A 17,623-nucleotide genomic window follows, 5' to 3' on the forward strand; every position below is an offset into this window, starting at 1 on the left:
TTTACATAAATTTATTATGCTTGGCGTTGTAAAGTTTCTTGCAAAGAGTTTCTTGTTTATTGTATTTCAGCCCCTTTCCCAGGCCCTGTTTTTGATGATAAGCTCTTAGAGGCCAGAGACCAGATCTTAGTACTTTTTGTTTTCTCTTAAGTTCTAATCATCTTGCATCTGACCCTCTGGCCCATGAATACAATACAGGATGAGATGGGGTATCTGGGTAACTTAGTTTCTTCATTTTGCCTCAAGTCACGATCCCAGGGTTGTGGGACTGAGCCCTGTGTCAGGCTCCATGTAAGCTCGGAGCTTGCTTGCAATTTTCTCTCTCTTCCATGCTCACACAATAAAAACAATTAAAAAAAAACCCCAACAAATACAGAATAAAAATCCAAATGCCTAGGCCTAAAATGCCAACTCCCAAATATCAGCCTACTCAATCAAATACTATGGCTTTTCAAAGCTATTGCTTCAATAAATTTCTCTTGCTCTCATATAGAAATGCATTAACTAAAGTAAAAACGTTAAGACTTATTTCACTGTCCACAAGCTCAAGGCTGCAAAATTAAAAGATGATTAATTAAAAGCAGTTCATGACAAAAACCACTAAGCAAAATGAGGCAAGTACAAAATATATATAATCTGTATGAAACCACCTCTTAAAGGAACATTGTAAGAGGAGGGGGGTAGGAAAAGGACACACCTGGAAATGCTAAAATATTAACTCCATCTTTGGATAGAGGGATTCTGGATGATTTTATTTCTGCTTATACCCTTCTGATTGTCTCCAAATTTTCTTTAGTATCTTTTTGCTAATGAAAAAAAAAATGCAGAACTGAACTTAAAGGAAGATATACCTTTTCTTCCTTTTAAGATTACTTTAAATTATAATTTTAAGATATTTTAGTTCTACAATTCACACTTAAAAACACTGTCCTTGCAAAACACAGACAATATAGAGGAATTTTCTCTTTAAATCTCCCTAATGTGGCTCCGTCTCCATCCCTCCATCAGGACTACTCTTGCAATGTCAGCAGTGTTTCTGTTCTGCCAGCTGCAATAACCATTCTCCACTCCTCATTTTACTTGACCTTTCAGAACATTTGATGAAGCTGACCACTCTCTTCTTATTGAAAGGCTTTGTCTTAACTTCAGTGAGATCATATTCCAATTTTCCCTTCCACTCCTGTGGTGTGGTAGCCACTTCCCAATTTCCTTTGCCAGGTTTTCCTCCTGAACTTGACCTCTAAATATTGCAGGTGCTTCAGGATCAGAAAGGAGGGCTTTTCTCTGCTCCCTTTATCTACTGTGACTAGGTGAGATCTCATCTATTTCTGTGGCTTTTTTTTTTTTTTAATAAATGTTTAGGGGGCATCTGGGTAGCTTAGTCAGTTCAGTGCCTAACTTTTGATTTCAGTTCAGGTCATGATCTCATGGTTTGTGAGATTGAGCCTCATGTGGGGCTCTGTGCTGACAGGGTAGATAGAGCCTGTTTAAGATTTTCTCTCTCACTCCCTCTGCCCCTCTCCCTCTTGCACACACTCTCTCCCTCTCAAAATAAACAAACATTTAAAATAAGTAAGTAAATGGGGCACTTGGGTGGCTCATTCTGTTGACAGCTCAGAGCCTGGAGCTTACTTTGGATTCTATGTCTCCCTCTCTCTGCCCCTGTCCCACTCAGGATCTGTCTCTCTTTGTCTCTCAAACATAACATAAACATTAAAATTTTTTTAAGTCAATAACTGATTTTAGAATAGTTTCAGGTTTACAGAAAAGTGGCAAAAATAGTACAGAGAGTTTGTATGGACAATATTCCGATTCCTGTTAATTAACATTTTATGCTAATATGACACATTTGTCACAAAAAACAGTTACTAATACATTATCATTATTACTAGTATTAACTCAGTCCATACTTTTCTGATTTCCTGAGGTTTTACCTAATGTCCTCTTTTATGTCCAGGACCCCATTTAGGATGACACTTTATATTTAATTGCCAGGTTTCCTTGGGCGCCTCTTGGCTGAAACTGTTCCTCTATTTTCCCTGTTTTTGATGAGCTTGTCAAATTAGGGGTATACTGATCAAGTATTCTGTAGACAGACTATCCTTCAATCAGGATGTGTCTTATGTTTTCCACATGGCTCAGGTGGAGTTACGGATTTTTATGGAGCAAGACCACAGCAGTCAAGTGCTACTCTCACATCAAGGGTTACATGCTCCCGACACGGGTCCCCACTGTTGATTTGGACCCCGATGGCCGTGGCTGAGGTCGCATATGTCAGGTTCTTCCATGATGATGTTACTCTTCCCCTCCCCCCTTTTCCATACTTATTCTTTGGAAGGAAGACCTTATGTGCAGCCCACGCTTAAAAGAGTGAAACGTTATTTCCACTGCCTTGACAACAGAGTATCCACAAATTATTTAGATTTCTTCTGTATGGGAGATTCGTCTCTTTTCCCTTGTTTATTTATTCATTTATTTATATTAGTATGAAGTCATAGATACTTGTTTTATTTTGGGGTTACAACCTAACATGATATTATTTCTTTTGTTCCTCAGATTGTTCTAGCCTTGGCCTCTGGGAACTCTTCTGGTTGGCTCCTGGGTCTCTTTCACATACCTTCATCTTGTTTTTTGAGCACTTCCTTACTTGGTAGCATTACCAGATTTTTCCGGTTCATCCTGTATATCCCGTTCTCCAAGCCTTAGAAACATCCAGTTCTTTTCACTGGAGAATGGAATTAAAAACCAAGTTCTGGGCAGTGGGTATGCTTGTTGCTAGTGAGATGTAGACCCTTTTACAAACTGCCTTAGTCCCCATATCTGATTTAGGCACATCAAAATATGTGCCTTTTGTCAGGCTGCATCATGTAATAGACAACCTGAAAGATAACTGTTGACAATACTCGCCACATATATAATCCATATACATAACACGACATATTATTAGAAGAGGATCTTTTGTAAATTCTAGGAAATACACTTTTCAGTCAAACTGAAAGAGAACTTAAAAACAGTTCAACAACTTAATGAAATCCAAGACTGCCAATGTTAAGCAGAAATGGTAAGGCAAGAACTGAGCCAAAATGGTCAACACAGAAATGAAAACTGCTTTTATGAACAATTCTACTAAGAAAGTGATTAGAGATTCTTAATACTAAGTAAGAACCACAACTTCTTCCAGTAACAACCAAATTGAAAAGCAAACTTGGAAATTCAGGTTTTGCTGATGAACTATGTATGGGACAGCAAGGGACTAGATTAGGAGTAATTCTGCTGCCAAGTACTAGATAAAATAGACGTCCATGATATTATAGAGCTTAAAATACGACACAAATGTTCTTCTCACTTAGGCTGGCTGAAAGAAAAAAATGTCTAGGTGTTACTTATTATTTAGTTTAAGGGAAAAGCAAATGGCTTGTCTATACAGGCACGTCCCCCACTACAGGGACAGGCGCAGTGACAGTCAAAATTACGTACAGAGTAAGATCTTCCTATAGAATATGTTACAATTGAAGTTAATATTCCCGACCAAGGTCTGACTTTTTTTTATTCAATGACCACAACATTAGACTTACTGAATTGGAAAATACATGTCTCTACGGATTTCTTCAGGTTTAAATAAATCAAACAGAAGGCTAAATTATACTTCATATGAATCAACATCACCATCACCTTTAAAAGCTACCTCCATCTTGCTTCTTCTTAATGTATGCCTTCCTTTTACATCAATAAATGAGAAGGCAAAGGCCTTTATCATGGTAATGAAACCTATGTGTTATTTGAGGAAAACTGAGAGGCAGCAAAGAAGAGCTTTTGGAGAGACTTAAAGGTCATCAGAGAACAGGAGAAACAGATTCCAGAACACCCTTTTGGGCAAGAACAAGGGGGAGATGATCATGCAATTATCCATGATATGAAGTCCTTTTGGGTTGCAAACAGCTCCTCTTTACCCTGCCCAAACCAGACAAAAAGTGCCATGCTTTGCGCTGGATGCTCTTTTGATTTCTTCTCTTAAAAAAAGTCACAGCAGTTTAGCTGAAGACTGGGATCCTAACCTCACAGCATGTCTGTGGCAACATGCATTGCTGTAGCATTTCCCACTCATCCACCTGAAGGGCATTCCTCCTCATCAATTACTGCAACAGAACAAAGTGAGGCCGCACCCTCACATGCAGCTGTTTTACTTTCCAAAACCACAAAGCCTTTCTTGTGCCACTCTTCCAAGCAGGGACATCCTTTATTCTGCTGTGAAACTCCTCCCCCCCCACACACTCTTTTTCCCCCAACTCTGTTTAAAATCTGTTTACCAGCAAGCACAAGAAACTCAGACTCGTCCCCTCAGTCACAAGACAGGATCCTTTGGCTTGCTACCTTTTCTTTCCTCCCTCCACTCCACTCCCCCTCCCCCGGCTTCCTCTTTCTTCTGCTGGATCATTTACTTGCCCTCCTGGCCTGAGAGCCCCACACTGTGCTGGTTCTGAGCCAGGGACCCTGGAGGGAAAGAGTTTTCAGGGTCAGATGAAGACAAGCACGCCTTTGAGGGAACGGCTTCTGAGGAGCAAAGCCAGCTGCAGAAGCAAAGCCAAGAGCAAGGCCAGTTCCTTCTTGTACAGCCTGCCTACTGGGGCCCAGTCCCACTCACCCATCAGTGCAAGTATCAGGAAGCATCTTGCTCTCAAGAGAATCCAGGCTCTGGAAAGAAGAGCCACCCTGCCTTGCCATTTCCTTGGATCTATGACCAATAGCCCCTGAACTTCTGAATCACTGCTTCCTCAATTTTAACATGGGAAAAATGATGCCTACACGAACTATTCTGAGGATAAAAATGAGATAATGTATGTAGAACATAAGAGAACCCACAGGAGTTACCTAATGTCCTCTTTTTTGTTCCAGGACCCCATTTAATCCTATGATCCATCTTAGACATCTATCCAATGCTTGGTCAATCCACAGGCACTTAAAATCAGTCCAAGACCATCTTTTTAAAAAGAATTTTTGGAGTTAAATTCCTTTTAAACAACAAAAAATCTAAAAACATCAGCTGGCATGGTAACATTTATGTTAAAAATTTCAGATTAAAACTCAATCTTATTTGTTTTTGAGGTTTCTGAAAAACACAGGACTGTTCTCCCTCTGTTTATGTTTATATGCTAGAAGGGAACATATTTGGGGATTTCTATTAAACGTCCCAGAAATCAGTCACAGAAGTAGCTGAGGATGTATACTCACCAGGTGATATAGGCCTGCTGGAACTTGGAGAAGGTGTGTAAGGGATCGGGCTGGACACAGTGCGAGGTCTTAATCCTTGTGCAGACATCTCATTGAAATACCTAAAACGATAAGGATATTGTCAGTACTGCCTGCATTTCGGTAGTTCCTCAGAGAGCTCCTAAGAGAAAATGTTGGAAGTTCATATCCTGAGGTCAAACTCTGGGTATTTAGAGAGTGATGTATAAAGCTAGGAGACATGTATAAAGTGGACTCAGGGGTCACACAGCTCTACTGCTTGGCAAAGCCCTCTCCCTAGGGGTACATATTAGGGAATCTGGAATGTTCTAGCTCCAGGTGGAGGTTTGCCAACAGAGCTGCTCCATAAAAAAGAGAGGACTGGACTTTCCTTCATCACACACCAGCTACGTAGAAATCTACCTCCATTATCCCAAGAATTACAGACACATCCATGTTTTGATGGCTACATTTAAATTATTATTTGAAACTCAAAACCAAACAAGTCCTCTAAGATTTATGTCATCAAATTAAAGCTTAAAGATAATGATATTTCCATGAACTGGAAGTCAATCATTTAAAAGGCAAGCTTTGCTTAACAGTCACACACCAGAACAGAGTGAAAGACACCAGCACGGCACACATACCGCAGCCACACTTGGCCACGCCATTCCTCCTGGATGTGAAGTCACTTCAGACCTGAGAGTACTCAGGCATGATCGTCAGGAACATCAGCCTTCGCACTGTGAACAAGCACAGAATGCTGACAAGGAGAGACTTCTGGTTGAGAGACTTTCCAGTAACCTTCACAGGCCGAAGGAAGGAACAGCCCCGTGTGCAGGCACCTTTATCCCTGGGGAGATCTCAGCCTTGACTGTCGATCAGTTCAAGAGAACATTAACACAGCCATTTCCATGCTGCTTTATTTGGCTCAAAGAAAACTAGGCTCCCAAATTTCACATTCATCTTTTAGCTACCCACTGCTGACTCTTCCTGACCCTCCAGAGCAGCCAACCGTGGTGGCACCTACATCCTGCTCAGCTGTGAACACTGCCTCTTCATCTTTAAGGAATAAACAGACCTGGAGATGTCTCAAGTTTCCAACTATTTTCTTTCTCTCAAATGTGATATCATCATTTCTAGCAGGGAGAGGAGAATTCTTAATTGAGCAGCTATAGTCTAGCTGGGATCATGGAACCTATGAAAGACACAGCAAGTCTTCTGGAGTGAATACCAGCTCTGGAGGCCTGAAGAAGCTTCAGTATTTTCCCCATGGTTGGAAGATACTGTTCCTCAAAGTGTGTCCTATTCAAAATCAAGTACAGGGTGCCATGTCAATACACAGCTTGCTCCATGTTTTAAGGTAGTTAATAAAAGTTTTTTAGTATTCTGAGGATGTTTTTAGTCAAATGGTTTTCAGAGGCTAAGGATTTCAGAGAGAAGGGAATAGAAAGAAATCAGTAAAATGCAAGGCTAATGACAAAAGTTTTATGATATAAACTTTTAAGAAAGAATTATCTTTATTCTTTTCAAATGAGGAAGCACATATACAGATATTTTAAGTCAGATAACCCATTATTCTGTTTTTATAAATTTTTATTATAAAAATACAGACCTTCATGATAGAAAATCTCATATTCTTCTTAAAATGATAACACTGCTGTAAATGGCAAGTTGATAAAAAGCCCTCTTAATAACTCTCTGGGTCTATTCAAATCACAGAAAGAGAAAGAAAGTGCTAATGCACTGATACTGCCCATTTGTTTTCAAAACAGTGTGTTTTGGTGTCAACAGCCAATACAACTCATGGTGGCCATTAGCAGACCCTGGTCTCAGAAACTGACTGCCCAGGCATGTTGGAGTGGATGTCCAAAGCAGCTTGGTCTCACTCTTCACACCAACACATAAGGCCAGGGCAACCCTGATCCTGAACAGAGAATTTCCTTGCACAAATGGTTCAGAGAACGCCCAATTCCCTAACCAATAGATTTCTCTGCTGACTGAACAACTTTTTCAAGTTGGACTTGTTGCTCATCTTAACAATCACCTTACTCCCAAGAACCGAAGAAGAGGAGATGGGGGGGAGGGGACTCCAGATGTGTGACCATTTCCTACAGTTAGCCAGAGAGGGCTCTCTTTTTTCAGCCCATTTCTCACTGGGGGAATATGAGGGGGTTTGACTAGAGGCCTGAACAGATAAATTCACTGCACTGGTTTTATATTGTATAAGTAGCTGCAATAAGGCTCAAAAGTCTCCAAGTTGCTAAGGTGAGGCCTTTGTCTTTCAACAACCTCCACGGGTCTCCCGTGATCTTCCATCCCAAGAGCGCTCATCCCCTCAGACTGTGCCAGCTGCTCATCCACAGCTAGGCTTCCGGAGGCTTCCCACTTTGTACAGACACAACAACTCAAACTCTCTCTACACACAACCCTCCATTTCTCTCTCTACCAAGTAGTAACTTTGCAAAGACTTGTGTGAGTGTGTGTCTTTCTGTGATTAAGGAAAATGGCCAATGCTCTGCACTTCCCCATCCTGAACATCTACTTGGATGCAGTGGTGACATCACCACCACGAGCCATCTCCTTCCACATCCAGTGGGATGCAAAAGGAGACCTCTCGGGGCCTGGTTTCCTTTATTTTTTCTGCCAGGCTCAGAGGACGTGCACACCTTTCGTCATCCATCTCCAGGCTGGACTCGCTCTCAGAGAGCTGCCGACAGAGGGCTTCCCTTCTCTCCATCTCCCTCTGCAGCTTCCTCTGCAGCCGCAAGTTCTCTTCCCGCATGTGGCGTTCCTCCTCCAGATACTGCGCCATCTTCTCGGAATCTGAAAGGCCGGAATTCTCGGTTAGACTACGGCTGGCGCTGGCGCAGTCACACCCCCACGTGAGCGTCAATGCTGAGGCCGTGGCTCTCCCCCAGCCCCCTAGAGGGGCCCGGGGAGATCTGGATCTAAGGTTTCCTCCACACATCAAAGTTTACTGACAGTTTGCATTTAGAAAAACACAGATATAAAGCGACACTGGGAGTCGTTAGGCACCTTCATTCCCACTTACTTGCCTTCTGAAGTTATGTTTGTGGAAGGGGAAATGGTGGAACTGGAGCCGAGTCAGGGCGCCGCTGGAGCCAAGGGGCAACCAGGGAAATCGAGTCAGCCCTGGGGTCCCCTCGAGGAGGCACCAATTCTGCTGGCCCTCAGCTCCAGACACACAGGGAGCCCATCAGCCTGTGTGAGAACCAGGCTACTAGAACACTTGGTACGTTAGAATTCCCTTTATAAAAATAGAAATTGAGGTAGTTAATAGCTTTAGATGAATATGTCGTCACCTCTAACTTTCAGGGTGTGTGTGACTCCACTTCCCTGACTCATGCACAGCCTCTCTGAGTCAGGCAGCAGATATAGACCCGTGTGCAGCTGGGCTCCAGGGACGGAGTCTTACTTATGACAAATGCCCATTCCTCAGGAGCTGCCCCATAGAGCGAGGCCTCCCTACCTTACGTCTCCTGGGCCTGGGCCAATTAGCCTCAGGGCTAGCCGGGATCCAGGCTGAGCCCATCAGATTCTCTGATAGGAAGCTGAAATGTGGAACTGACATCTTCATGGGGTTCTTAATGCCCTCATGCTGAGTTCCCTAGAGCTTTCACAATCCCAGCCCTTCTGAGGTCACTCTGTACAGGACTGTGGGGTACATTCTGGCACCATTCCAATGAACAGTAAAACATGCCCACTCCCAGACCTTTGCTGGTTTACATCTGACAGGATGTATTATTACTAAGTCACAAAATAATATTAATACAAAATGCAATGTCAACCCATCTTCTTGCTTCCATCCTTTTTCCCTGCCTCAGCCAATGAACCTCCTGGGAAAAGTAAAATCTCCACCTAGTTCTCATTTCTGGAAAAATAGCTATAAACTCAGAGTGGTCCTGATCATGTTGAGGAGAGGGTCCTATAGGTTACTGCTCCATATTACTAGCCCACTCCAATTTAAGAAGGAAGGAAGGTGTGGAATGCCACAGACCACTTCTTCCCCACAAAATGACCCTACATCAACTCCCCAATCCAAATTACTTTTAGTTTTAAGCACTTCTATGAAGTTCTGGTGTTTTAGAAAATAATGACTTTTGATGTTAAGTATTCAGTGGTTTCTAAGACCGCATCATTACAGGATATATAAAAGCCCTTGAGTATTCTTATTTTAGAAATGCAAACAAAAATACCAAAATTATTAAACAGTTATGTGCACTAAACACTAAATCCCTCAGTTGTTTTCAATATAACCAGAAACCCTGCTGCCTAATCCAGATGCAAAAATCTCTTTAATTGAAGGCATGCTGGGAAAATATTTACAAAGTACACTTTTAATATAAATGATTTAAATTATTTCATCCCAAATATGCAAGCATGCAGCATTTTTCATAAGCTCTACAGGAAGTATTAGATTGGCCCCTTGGAGTATTATTGTTTCTAGAACAAGAGAGGCAGCTGTTGGAGCAAGTTGCCTTTCTCTTCCATAAATAGGAAAGCTTCAGAGAAGTGAGGATTCATGAGGCTTCAAGAACAATCATTTAGGAGAAACACTGTCTTTCAGATACAATCCTTTAGCATCTGAGGAAATCAGCAGGGGAATCACTAATAATCTATATACAAGAACATCAGTCAGCAGGAGTGATGGCTGGAAGACGTTCCTGGCAGTTGGGCAATTAAACCAGAAACTAACTAGACGACAGAGAAGGCACCAGGCCCAACACCTCTGGGTGTTACAGACCCAGCTGGAGATGGCTGAAGTGGCAGTATTCCTTGGGTGCCCTCTGCTGGCACACCATCATACTGGATTTCAAGAGAAATCCGTGAGTCACGACCCTCTCGCCCTCTCTCCCAGAGTTCCCAGGATTCAGGGGCCACAGCTAATGCCTCCCCCATCTTCAGCCATCTCAGAACACTTATACAGTTAGCATCAGTAGAGGGTGACTTCCAGATAGACTCCAAAGAGGCAGTTCCCATATGATCCAAAGGTGATCTGTACATACTGCATCCCCTTTCAAGTTTACAGTTTTAGAAAATGCTGATGCCCAGATCCCACCCCAAACAAATCAAAATCCTAAGGATGATGTGATATTGAAAAGCCCCTAGGTGATTCTCATGTTCCCCCAGGGTTGAAGAACTAACTATTGGGGCAGAGGTTCAAGTTTTGATACTGCTGCGCTTGGAGGAACTGCCCAGCAGCATGGCAGGGAGGTGGCCTATCTGACCTCTGGAGGATGAGGAAAAGTCACTAACTCATCTTCTCAACCAATCCAGACCAAATGTCGGTAGCAGGGGGCCACATGCCTCCTCTTCCATTCACGTTCCTCTTCCATGCTCTGCCCTTACGAAATTGAAATAGCACTTATGGAGGTTGCTGTAGGTATCTGCAGTCTCTTCAGAGACCAAATAGTGCAGTAGGAAGAAAAGTTATGGGAATGAAAAATTCTTCCCCAGTTTCTTGTAAAAATTTTGTCTGGGGCATAAGAAAAGTATACATGAGAAAGAAAACTAACCTGCCAGCACTGGAGGGAGTTCAGAGAGGTGCCAAAAGAGATCTGTCTGACACACCAAAAACTCAAAAAATATTCTAACATAACTAGTATTTGAGAACTCACTGGTTTGTTTTCATGCAATGTATGTAGTGGTTTTCAACCCAAGGTTCACATCAGAATTCTTTGTATTAAAACAAATGCAGGATCAGGTTCTATTTCTAGAGTAAGCCTAGAATCCTGTATGAAATTAGACTGAATGATGGACCCACAAAAGATGTCCACATCCTGATCCCTGAAGCCTGGGATTATGTCACCTTACATGGCAATAGGGACTTTTCAGCTGTGACAAAGTTAAGGATTTTGGGATGGGATTTATCTTGGATTATCTGGCTGGGCCCAAGGTAATCAAAGGGTCCTTATAAGAAAGAGGCAGGGGAGAAAGAGGGAAAAGATGCGATCACGGATGCAGGTAGGAGTGATGCCAATGCAGGAAGAAACTACGACCCAAAAAGTACAGGCAGCTTCTAGAAGCTGGGAAAAAAAACAAGGAAACAGAGTCTCCCTAGACCTTTTACCAGAAACCAGCCCTGCTGACAGCCTGAGTTGATCCCAGTGAGACCTATCTTGGACTACAGACCTCCAAAACTGTAAGTTAATATAGGTGTGTTGTTTTAAGCTACTAAATTTGTGTTCATTTGTCACAGCAACAAGAGGAAACTAACACTATATATTTTTTTAACTAACACTATTTTTTAAAGGTTCCAAGGACGATTTTGGGTAACTGTCACCATCCCAGATGCACTACTAGACTAGAACCTGCAGTGAACTTTAGAGAAGACAACATTAAGAATTGCCAAAATTTTAAATGCACATTTACGTGACTCAACAAATCTGCTTCTGAAGTTTCTCCTGAAGGTGCCCTTGCTCAGGTGTCAAATGTGTAGACACAGATATCTACTGGGGTTGCAGCATCACAACTGGTGTGGGACCAGTTAAATAAATTATGATAAAAGTTACCCACGGGGGATGTGCTCCAAGACCCCCGTGGATGCCTGAAACCAAAGACGGCACCAAACCCTATATATACTATGTATTTTCCTCAACATACACACGTATGATAAAGTTTAATTTCTAAATTAGGGACAGTAAGAAGTCAGCAAAGTAATAATAAAATAGAACAATTATAACAACACAGTGTAATAAAAGTTATGTGAAGTTGTCTCGGTCTCTCTCATAGGGAGGGCGTATTCCTCAGGCACGCCCCAAGATGGGCTACTTCGGCATGAACATTATTTTGAGGTAAAAGCAATCCAAATCCAGCAGATTTAGGGAAAGCTCTTTACCTACCCCCTCCAATGCCTGCTTGTACCAGGAAGAGAGCTATAAATAGAGATTCCTCTTTACCTAAAAAACTTCTCTACATAATAGAGCAAGCTTTATTTTCCAAACATCTCTTCTCACTTGTTGTGGTCTGTCTTCCCTTTGTATCTTCAGACCCCTCCTCCCTCCTTGTCAAAATAAGCTTCATGTTGCCTGTCTTTGGAATTTCCACTTCTGTGTGGATTCCCTGTGTATTATGCTATTAAATTTTATTTTCTCCTATTAATTTGTCTCATGTCAAGTTGATTCTTAGTCTGACTAGAAGGACCTTGAAAGGCAAGGGAAGGTCTTTGTCCCCCGACACTCTCAAAATATCTAACTGTGTGTGCTCATCCTTCTTGTGATGATGAGACATGATTAAATGCCTACGTGAGGAGATGAAGTGAGGTGAATGACAGAAGCATGTGACATATCATCAGGCTACTATGGACCTTCTGACGATAAGTCAGGAGGAGGCTCATCTGCCTCCAACTGCAGGTGACCACAGGTAATGGACACAGTGGGAAGCGAAACTGGGGGTAAGAAGGCACTAGTGTATCCACATAACCGAATATCAAACAGCCTTTTAGAAAGAGAGTAAGACAGCTCTCTGCATGCATAGGCAAGGAAAAAACTATGAGATACAGTAAGCAAAAAAAAGAAAAATATGAGTGTGTTCATTGTGCTACTTTTTGTATAAAATAATTTTATCTGGAAGAACAGATAAAAACTGTATAATTGTGAGACCTAGGTGGCAGGGGTCAGGTGTGAGAGGGAGCGCTGCTTTTCCCTGCATACCTTTCATTCACTCCGTGGTCTATTCAGATCCATGTGAGCAACACAACTGCAGAAACAGGAGCAAATGCACAGGGCCCAAGGCAAGTGTTCAGAAATCTAGTTCCTTTGATTTTCAACTCAACATCTTAACATTTTCCAGAATAATCAGTATAAATTTTTAAAGCATTTGTTCCTCAAGTACAATGAACAAATGTTAGCTGATGCTAAAGTTTAGTAGTAAGAAAAATAATACTATATTCTCTGCCTTAATCCCCCAAAAGTACATTTGTTACTATAATCTTAGAGATGACCATTGGCCACAAGATTAAAAATAGTACCCGATTCTGGACTCAACTAAAATTATTTGATTTTCTGTAAGTATTCTAAACTTTTGCCTTGTCCTACTATTATAATCTCTTCCAGGATGATAGGAAGATTTCTAGACACATGTACTGGTAATGAAATACACTGTGGATTTGATTTATGCAAATTCAATGGTAAATACTGGAAAATCTTGAAACTGGGAAATGGATTAATTCCGCACTCAGAAGACCAGTGAAATCAGAGGCTACATACGCTGTAACTGAGCGGCCCTCAGCTGCTTCTTCAGTCTCTCCACTTCATTCTTTAAAAACCTGATGTGGCGCATCATGTTTTCTGGAGAGTCTATCTCCATGGAGATGTCTCTAGGCGACGGGGGAGCAGAGACCGGCTGGTCTAATTTCTCCTGCAGGATTCTTCCATGAAAAGAAAAATTCCAACAATGAATAACAGTTTGCCTTAAAAGACAAAACAACATACCCGCTGGAGGGTTTGTTTTAATAGCAAATGCCTGTAAATCACTGGAATCCACAGGGTTGCCAAATTCCTCTGCCCCTTTTATATCCACTTCTGGGCTCCCTTACCTAAGATCCAGGTCAAGGTCAAAGGGCAAGACCATAGGATCCACCCTCCTTTTTTTCTTTTCAGGGACCACTGATAATTAAGCATTAGTTAGAAAGTCTCCAACATCTGCTTCTGATTATTATGCCTGGCATACGGTAGGCACTCAGAATTATGTGCTACCTAAGTGTTCATCATGTTGGTTTGTAGGGATGGAAATACTAAAGAAATTTCACTCAGTGCTGGTGAAACTTATGAACTCTGTACTGTGAACCCCCTTGGAAGGTGGCTTTACAAAGACTCCACTTCTAAAATTCCCTCCTGAAAAACCATTCCTAAGGGCATGGCAAACTGGGCTGAAGGCCCTTTGCTTTTGGCCACAGCAGAGGCAAAAAGATAAAGAACAAAATAAAACCAAAATCATTGAGTTAATAATTGGTAGTCCCACCTTCTCTACCAATTATCATTAGTTTGAAGCACATGGAATGTGAATATTCAACAACTTTTGACGTACAGTTGATAATTTCATATTGTTTAACATAATATTTTGGTATTTATCTATATAAAACCTCCAACTGTGTTCTGCAAAGGAAGACCGACTGACAATGAACCTCCAAGTTCCCTTTTATAAGCTGCTAGGGTTTTGGTTTGGTTTGGCTTTGTAACTTTTTACCTTTAAGATTGCCCAAATGCAAACTATGAATCACCTTCGGGCCTGCGCTCGTTGAGAAAACTGGTATGTTAAATTATTGTAATGGTCCCTGCACTTATTATGTTAAGTAAATTTTAATAACTCATTAGTACCACTACAATAATGCAAAACATTTTTTTAAAACTCCATTTCTACACCCATGAACACATACCACATACAGAACCTCCCTGCCATTCTTCAAGTCCTGCTCCATCACCCCCAAAGTATGCAGTACTTAAAAATTAGGGCCTGACAGTGGCTTGCAAAAAGGGGCTCAAGAAACATTTGCTATTGAATAACATTTCACATCCATGTACCTACATTTAGCACAATTCCTAACCTTAACTATGTACAGGTTTTTCTTTACAGTAAGTTTTAAAACCAAAATTAATTATCCTATTAAAATTTTGGCTTTCCTAATGAAGTACATTCTAGAGACGTGCAATCATTAATCGCACACAGTATACATCCCAACCACGTGAGAAAACTGGGGGGCCAATTCAATAAGTAAAAAGTTGAAACTGCAGCCATCTTTCGAACAATTTAAAGGTGAAAAGTAGCATGTTGGATAACCTCTTCATAGCCTTTAACCCCAAATGAAAGGAAATTTTACTGGGACGATAAGAGAGAAATATAAAGAGGTGACCAGCATGGGAAGAGTTTAAAGGCTTTCAACACTTTATTGGTTTGGCAAATTAATTAATGAGTGCATCACCCAGGGCATTACAATGCCCCTTTTGCTGTCCCTGTCACACCCAGCTCGGCACCTCAGACATGCAAACACACCCCCATACTGAACAGCAAGACTAAACAAACCGCTTTTCAGCTTCAAGTTTGTCCATCCTTTTCCAGAGACGATTAACTAGTGCTTCTTGTTCTTGTTCCAAAGTATTTTCAAGGTCAATCTTCTCTCGTCTCAACTAAAGGAAGGAAAAAAGTTTTACCAAGAATAGAAGGCCATTTAAACTTTGTTAATGAGATTTTTTGATTGGACCATTAGGACTCTTGCTTGGAGAAATCTGCAAAGAAATGGCCAATTTCCTGGCACAGACACATTAAGCGCATCTACTTCTTAAACTTTAATTGAAAAAATCGAGACAGGTTCATTCTTTGATGTGAATGCTTCATTGCTGCCTGGTACACATGAATCACACTGCTTGTTTCAGCATTTAGTCAAGACACATGAAAGTCTTCCTTAAAGAGTGTCAGGGAGCTGAGCTTACCACTCACATCAGGACTTATCTGGGTCTGTCCCTCCCCACCCAGGTCCTGCATGTGGCTCAATGTTAAAGCAGAAAGGTTATATTACCATTTATATAAATAACTAAAACACCTTAAGACAATTCTATATACTAGTTAAAGGATGCACAATACTAGTTGCCTCTGAGCATGTAGGGAAGAGGAAGCTCTGATTTGGGGGAAAGTATGCAGTTGCAAAGGAAACCCCAAAGAGCACTGCACTTTACTCTATGAAAGAAGCAAACATGGAAAAATTCATGTAATCAATCAATATTGGGCGATATGCAAATACTGTGAACAATGCCAGCCACTGGCAATGCCCAGCCTATTGGCAGGGAACCAAAGTCAGAATTTTCTGCCCTCATGACACTCAGATTTTAGTGGGGTATAGATAGTAAGTGAAATAAGTTATATACTTTTGTGGAGAGTGAAAGCAATATGAAGACAAACAGGGCTGGCAAGAGGCACAGAGAGTGCAATACTATATTTCACAGCCACAGTAGAGGGAATATGTTATATCCTTCTTTGTATTTCTCTACATGTTTGAGATATTAAATACTTTTAACAGAATTTTTTTTTTTTGAGAGGAAGGCTATGGTACTGCTCCTATGCTGTCTCTTCAACCAGTAGCAATTCACCTTTTCAAGCACTGAGTCAACAAATTACTTTTGATTGCACAGCTGCACAGATGTCCTTAGCAGGTCACAGAGGCTCCTCACTGATCAAAGGTCCCTGTGTACACAGTAAAATGAGACCAGTACCATGTATAAACCAGAGGCTTTTAAAGCAACCAGAGCAGATCTTATCAACAGTGAATAAACCAAGATCACATGGTCAAATACCATGGAAATACCTTCCCTGCATGGGGGTAGAGACGGGGGTAGTCAGAGCATTCCATGCACTGAAGCTGGGAGCACACAAATGCACAAATGCTCATCGGAATGTCAGACACTTCCGACCTGCAGCAACCGGGACACACCCTGGAGCAGCTCACAGAAGCCCTATTAAACTGTGTGATTCTCTGCACTGACCACATGTTTGGCCAAGATTTGAAGTACAATTCACAGCCATTTAAAAAAACAAAACAAAAAAAATTCCAAGGCATTTACCCTCTAAGGATCCTGTTCCTGTTCTTAACTAAAAGCATTATAGAGAGTACCTGGTAGGAAAGGAAAAATTCAAGCAAGGCATCATTTTACAGTGGGGATGCCTAATAAACCTATACCCAATTGTTTTTAATTTTAGAGTAATCATGCGTAATGCTAATCAAGAACTCTGAAAAGCAAAATCAAGACAAAGCTGTCTGTACCCATGTACAACTATTTAATAGGCACGTGGCTGTGAGCAGATCCTTAGCCACTAAATGAGAAGCCTGGCCTAACTAACCTGTGCAGTCCCCTCCAGGACTAGCCACTATCATTCTCTGTCAGCCTTAAGATGGCAGCTGTCTTCAGTCTGAGCCACTTCAGCCCTAGACCCTTAGAGATTGGAGGAGCAAGAGAACCCTCGAAGTCCACCCTTTCATTTCAGCACCAAGGGACCACTGGCCTGGGAATGGTATGACTCCAGCAAAGCAGTATCATCAGGATAGGAATGGCAGCAGTCACCATGGTGGCCAGAAGACCTGGGCTCTGTCCAACCCTCAACTATGGAGATCCTGAAGGTAAAGTAAGATTTAGGGTAAATTATTCTGATTTGCAAGCCAACAATTCTCGGAAGCAGCAGAGCAGAGGGTAGTTTAGGGAATCTGAGATGATGCCAACACAGCTATGAGAGCAGGAGAAACAAGCTGAAAAGATGTGTGAATCCCGGGTTCCTTTCACCACTTACTAGTTGAGCTAGAAGCTGTCAATTTACTGCCCACTTCAGTGAACCAAGGCTTCCTGTGAAAGCCGGGTCTGCTGTACCAATGCTCTCCAAACTTACTTCC

At 41.7% G+C, this 17,623-nt stretch overlaps 1 protein-coding gene across 1 annotated transcript in view; it reads right to left on the reverse strand.

Moving 5' to 3' along the window:
* Window positions 1-17,623, reverse strand: part of CCDC6 (coiled-coil domain containing 6) — a 109,874-nt gene that overhangs the window by 11,884 nt on the left and 80,367 nt on the right. The window contains exons 4-7 of the mRNA XM_029931726.1: window positions 15,271-15,374; window positions 13,458-13,618; window positions 7,896-8,052; window positions 5,230-5,330 (exon numbers count right to left, since the gene is read on the reverse strand). Of these exons, the coding sequence (XP_029787586.1) occupies window positions 5,230-5,330; window positions 7,896-8,052; window positions 13,458-13,618; window positions 15,271-15,374 (523 nt within the window). The remainder of the gene's footprint in view (window positions 1-5,229; window positions 5,331-7,895; window positions 8,053-13,457; window positions 13,619-15,270; window positions 15,375-17,623) is intronic.

The sequence above is a fragment of the Suricata suricatta genome, chromosome 2 (assembly GCF_006229205.1).
Source record: "Suricata suricatta isolate VVHF042 chromosome 2, meerkat_22Aug2017_6uvM2_HiC, whole genome shotgun sequence".
Classification (NCBI taxonomy): domain Eukaryota; kingdom Metazoa; phylum Chordata; class Mammalia; order Carnivora; family Herpestidae; genus Suricata; species Suricata suricatta.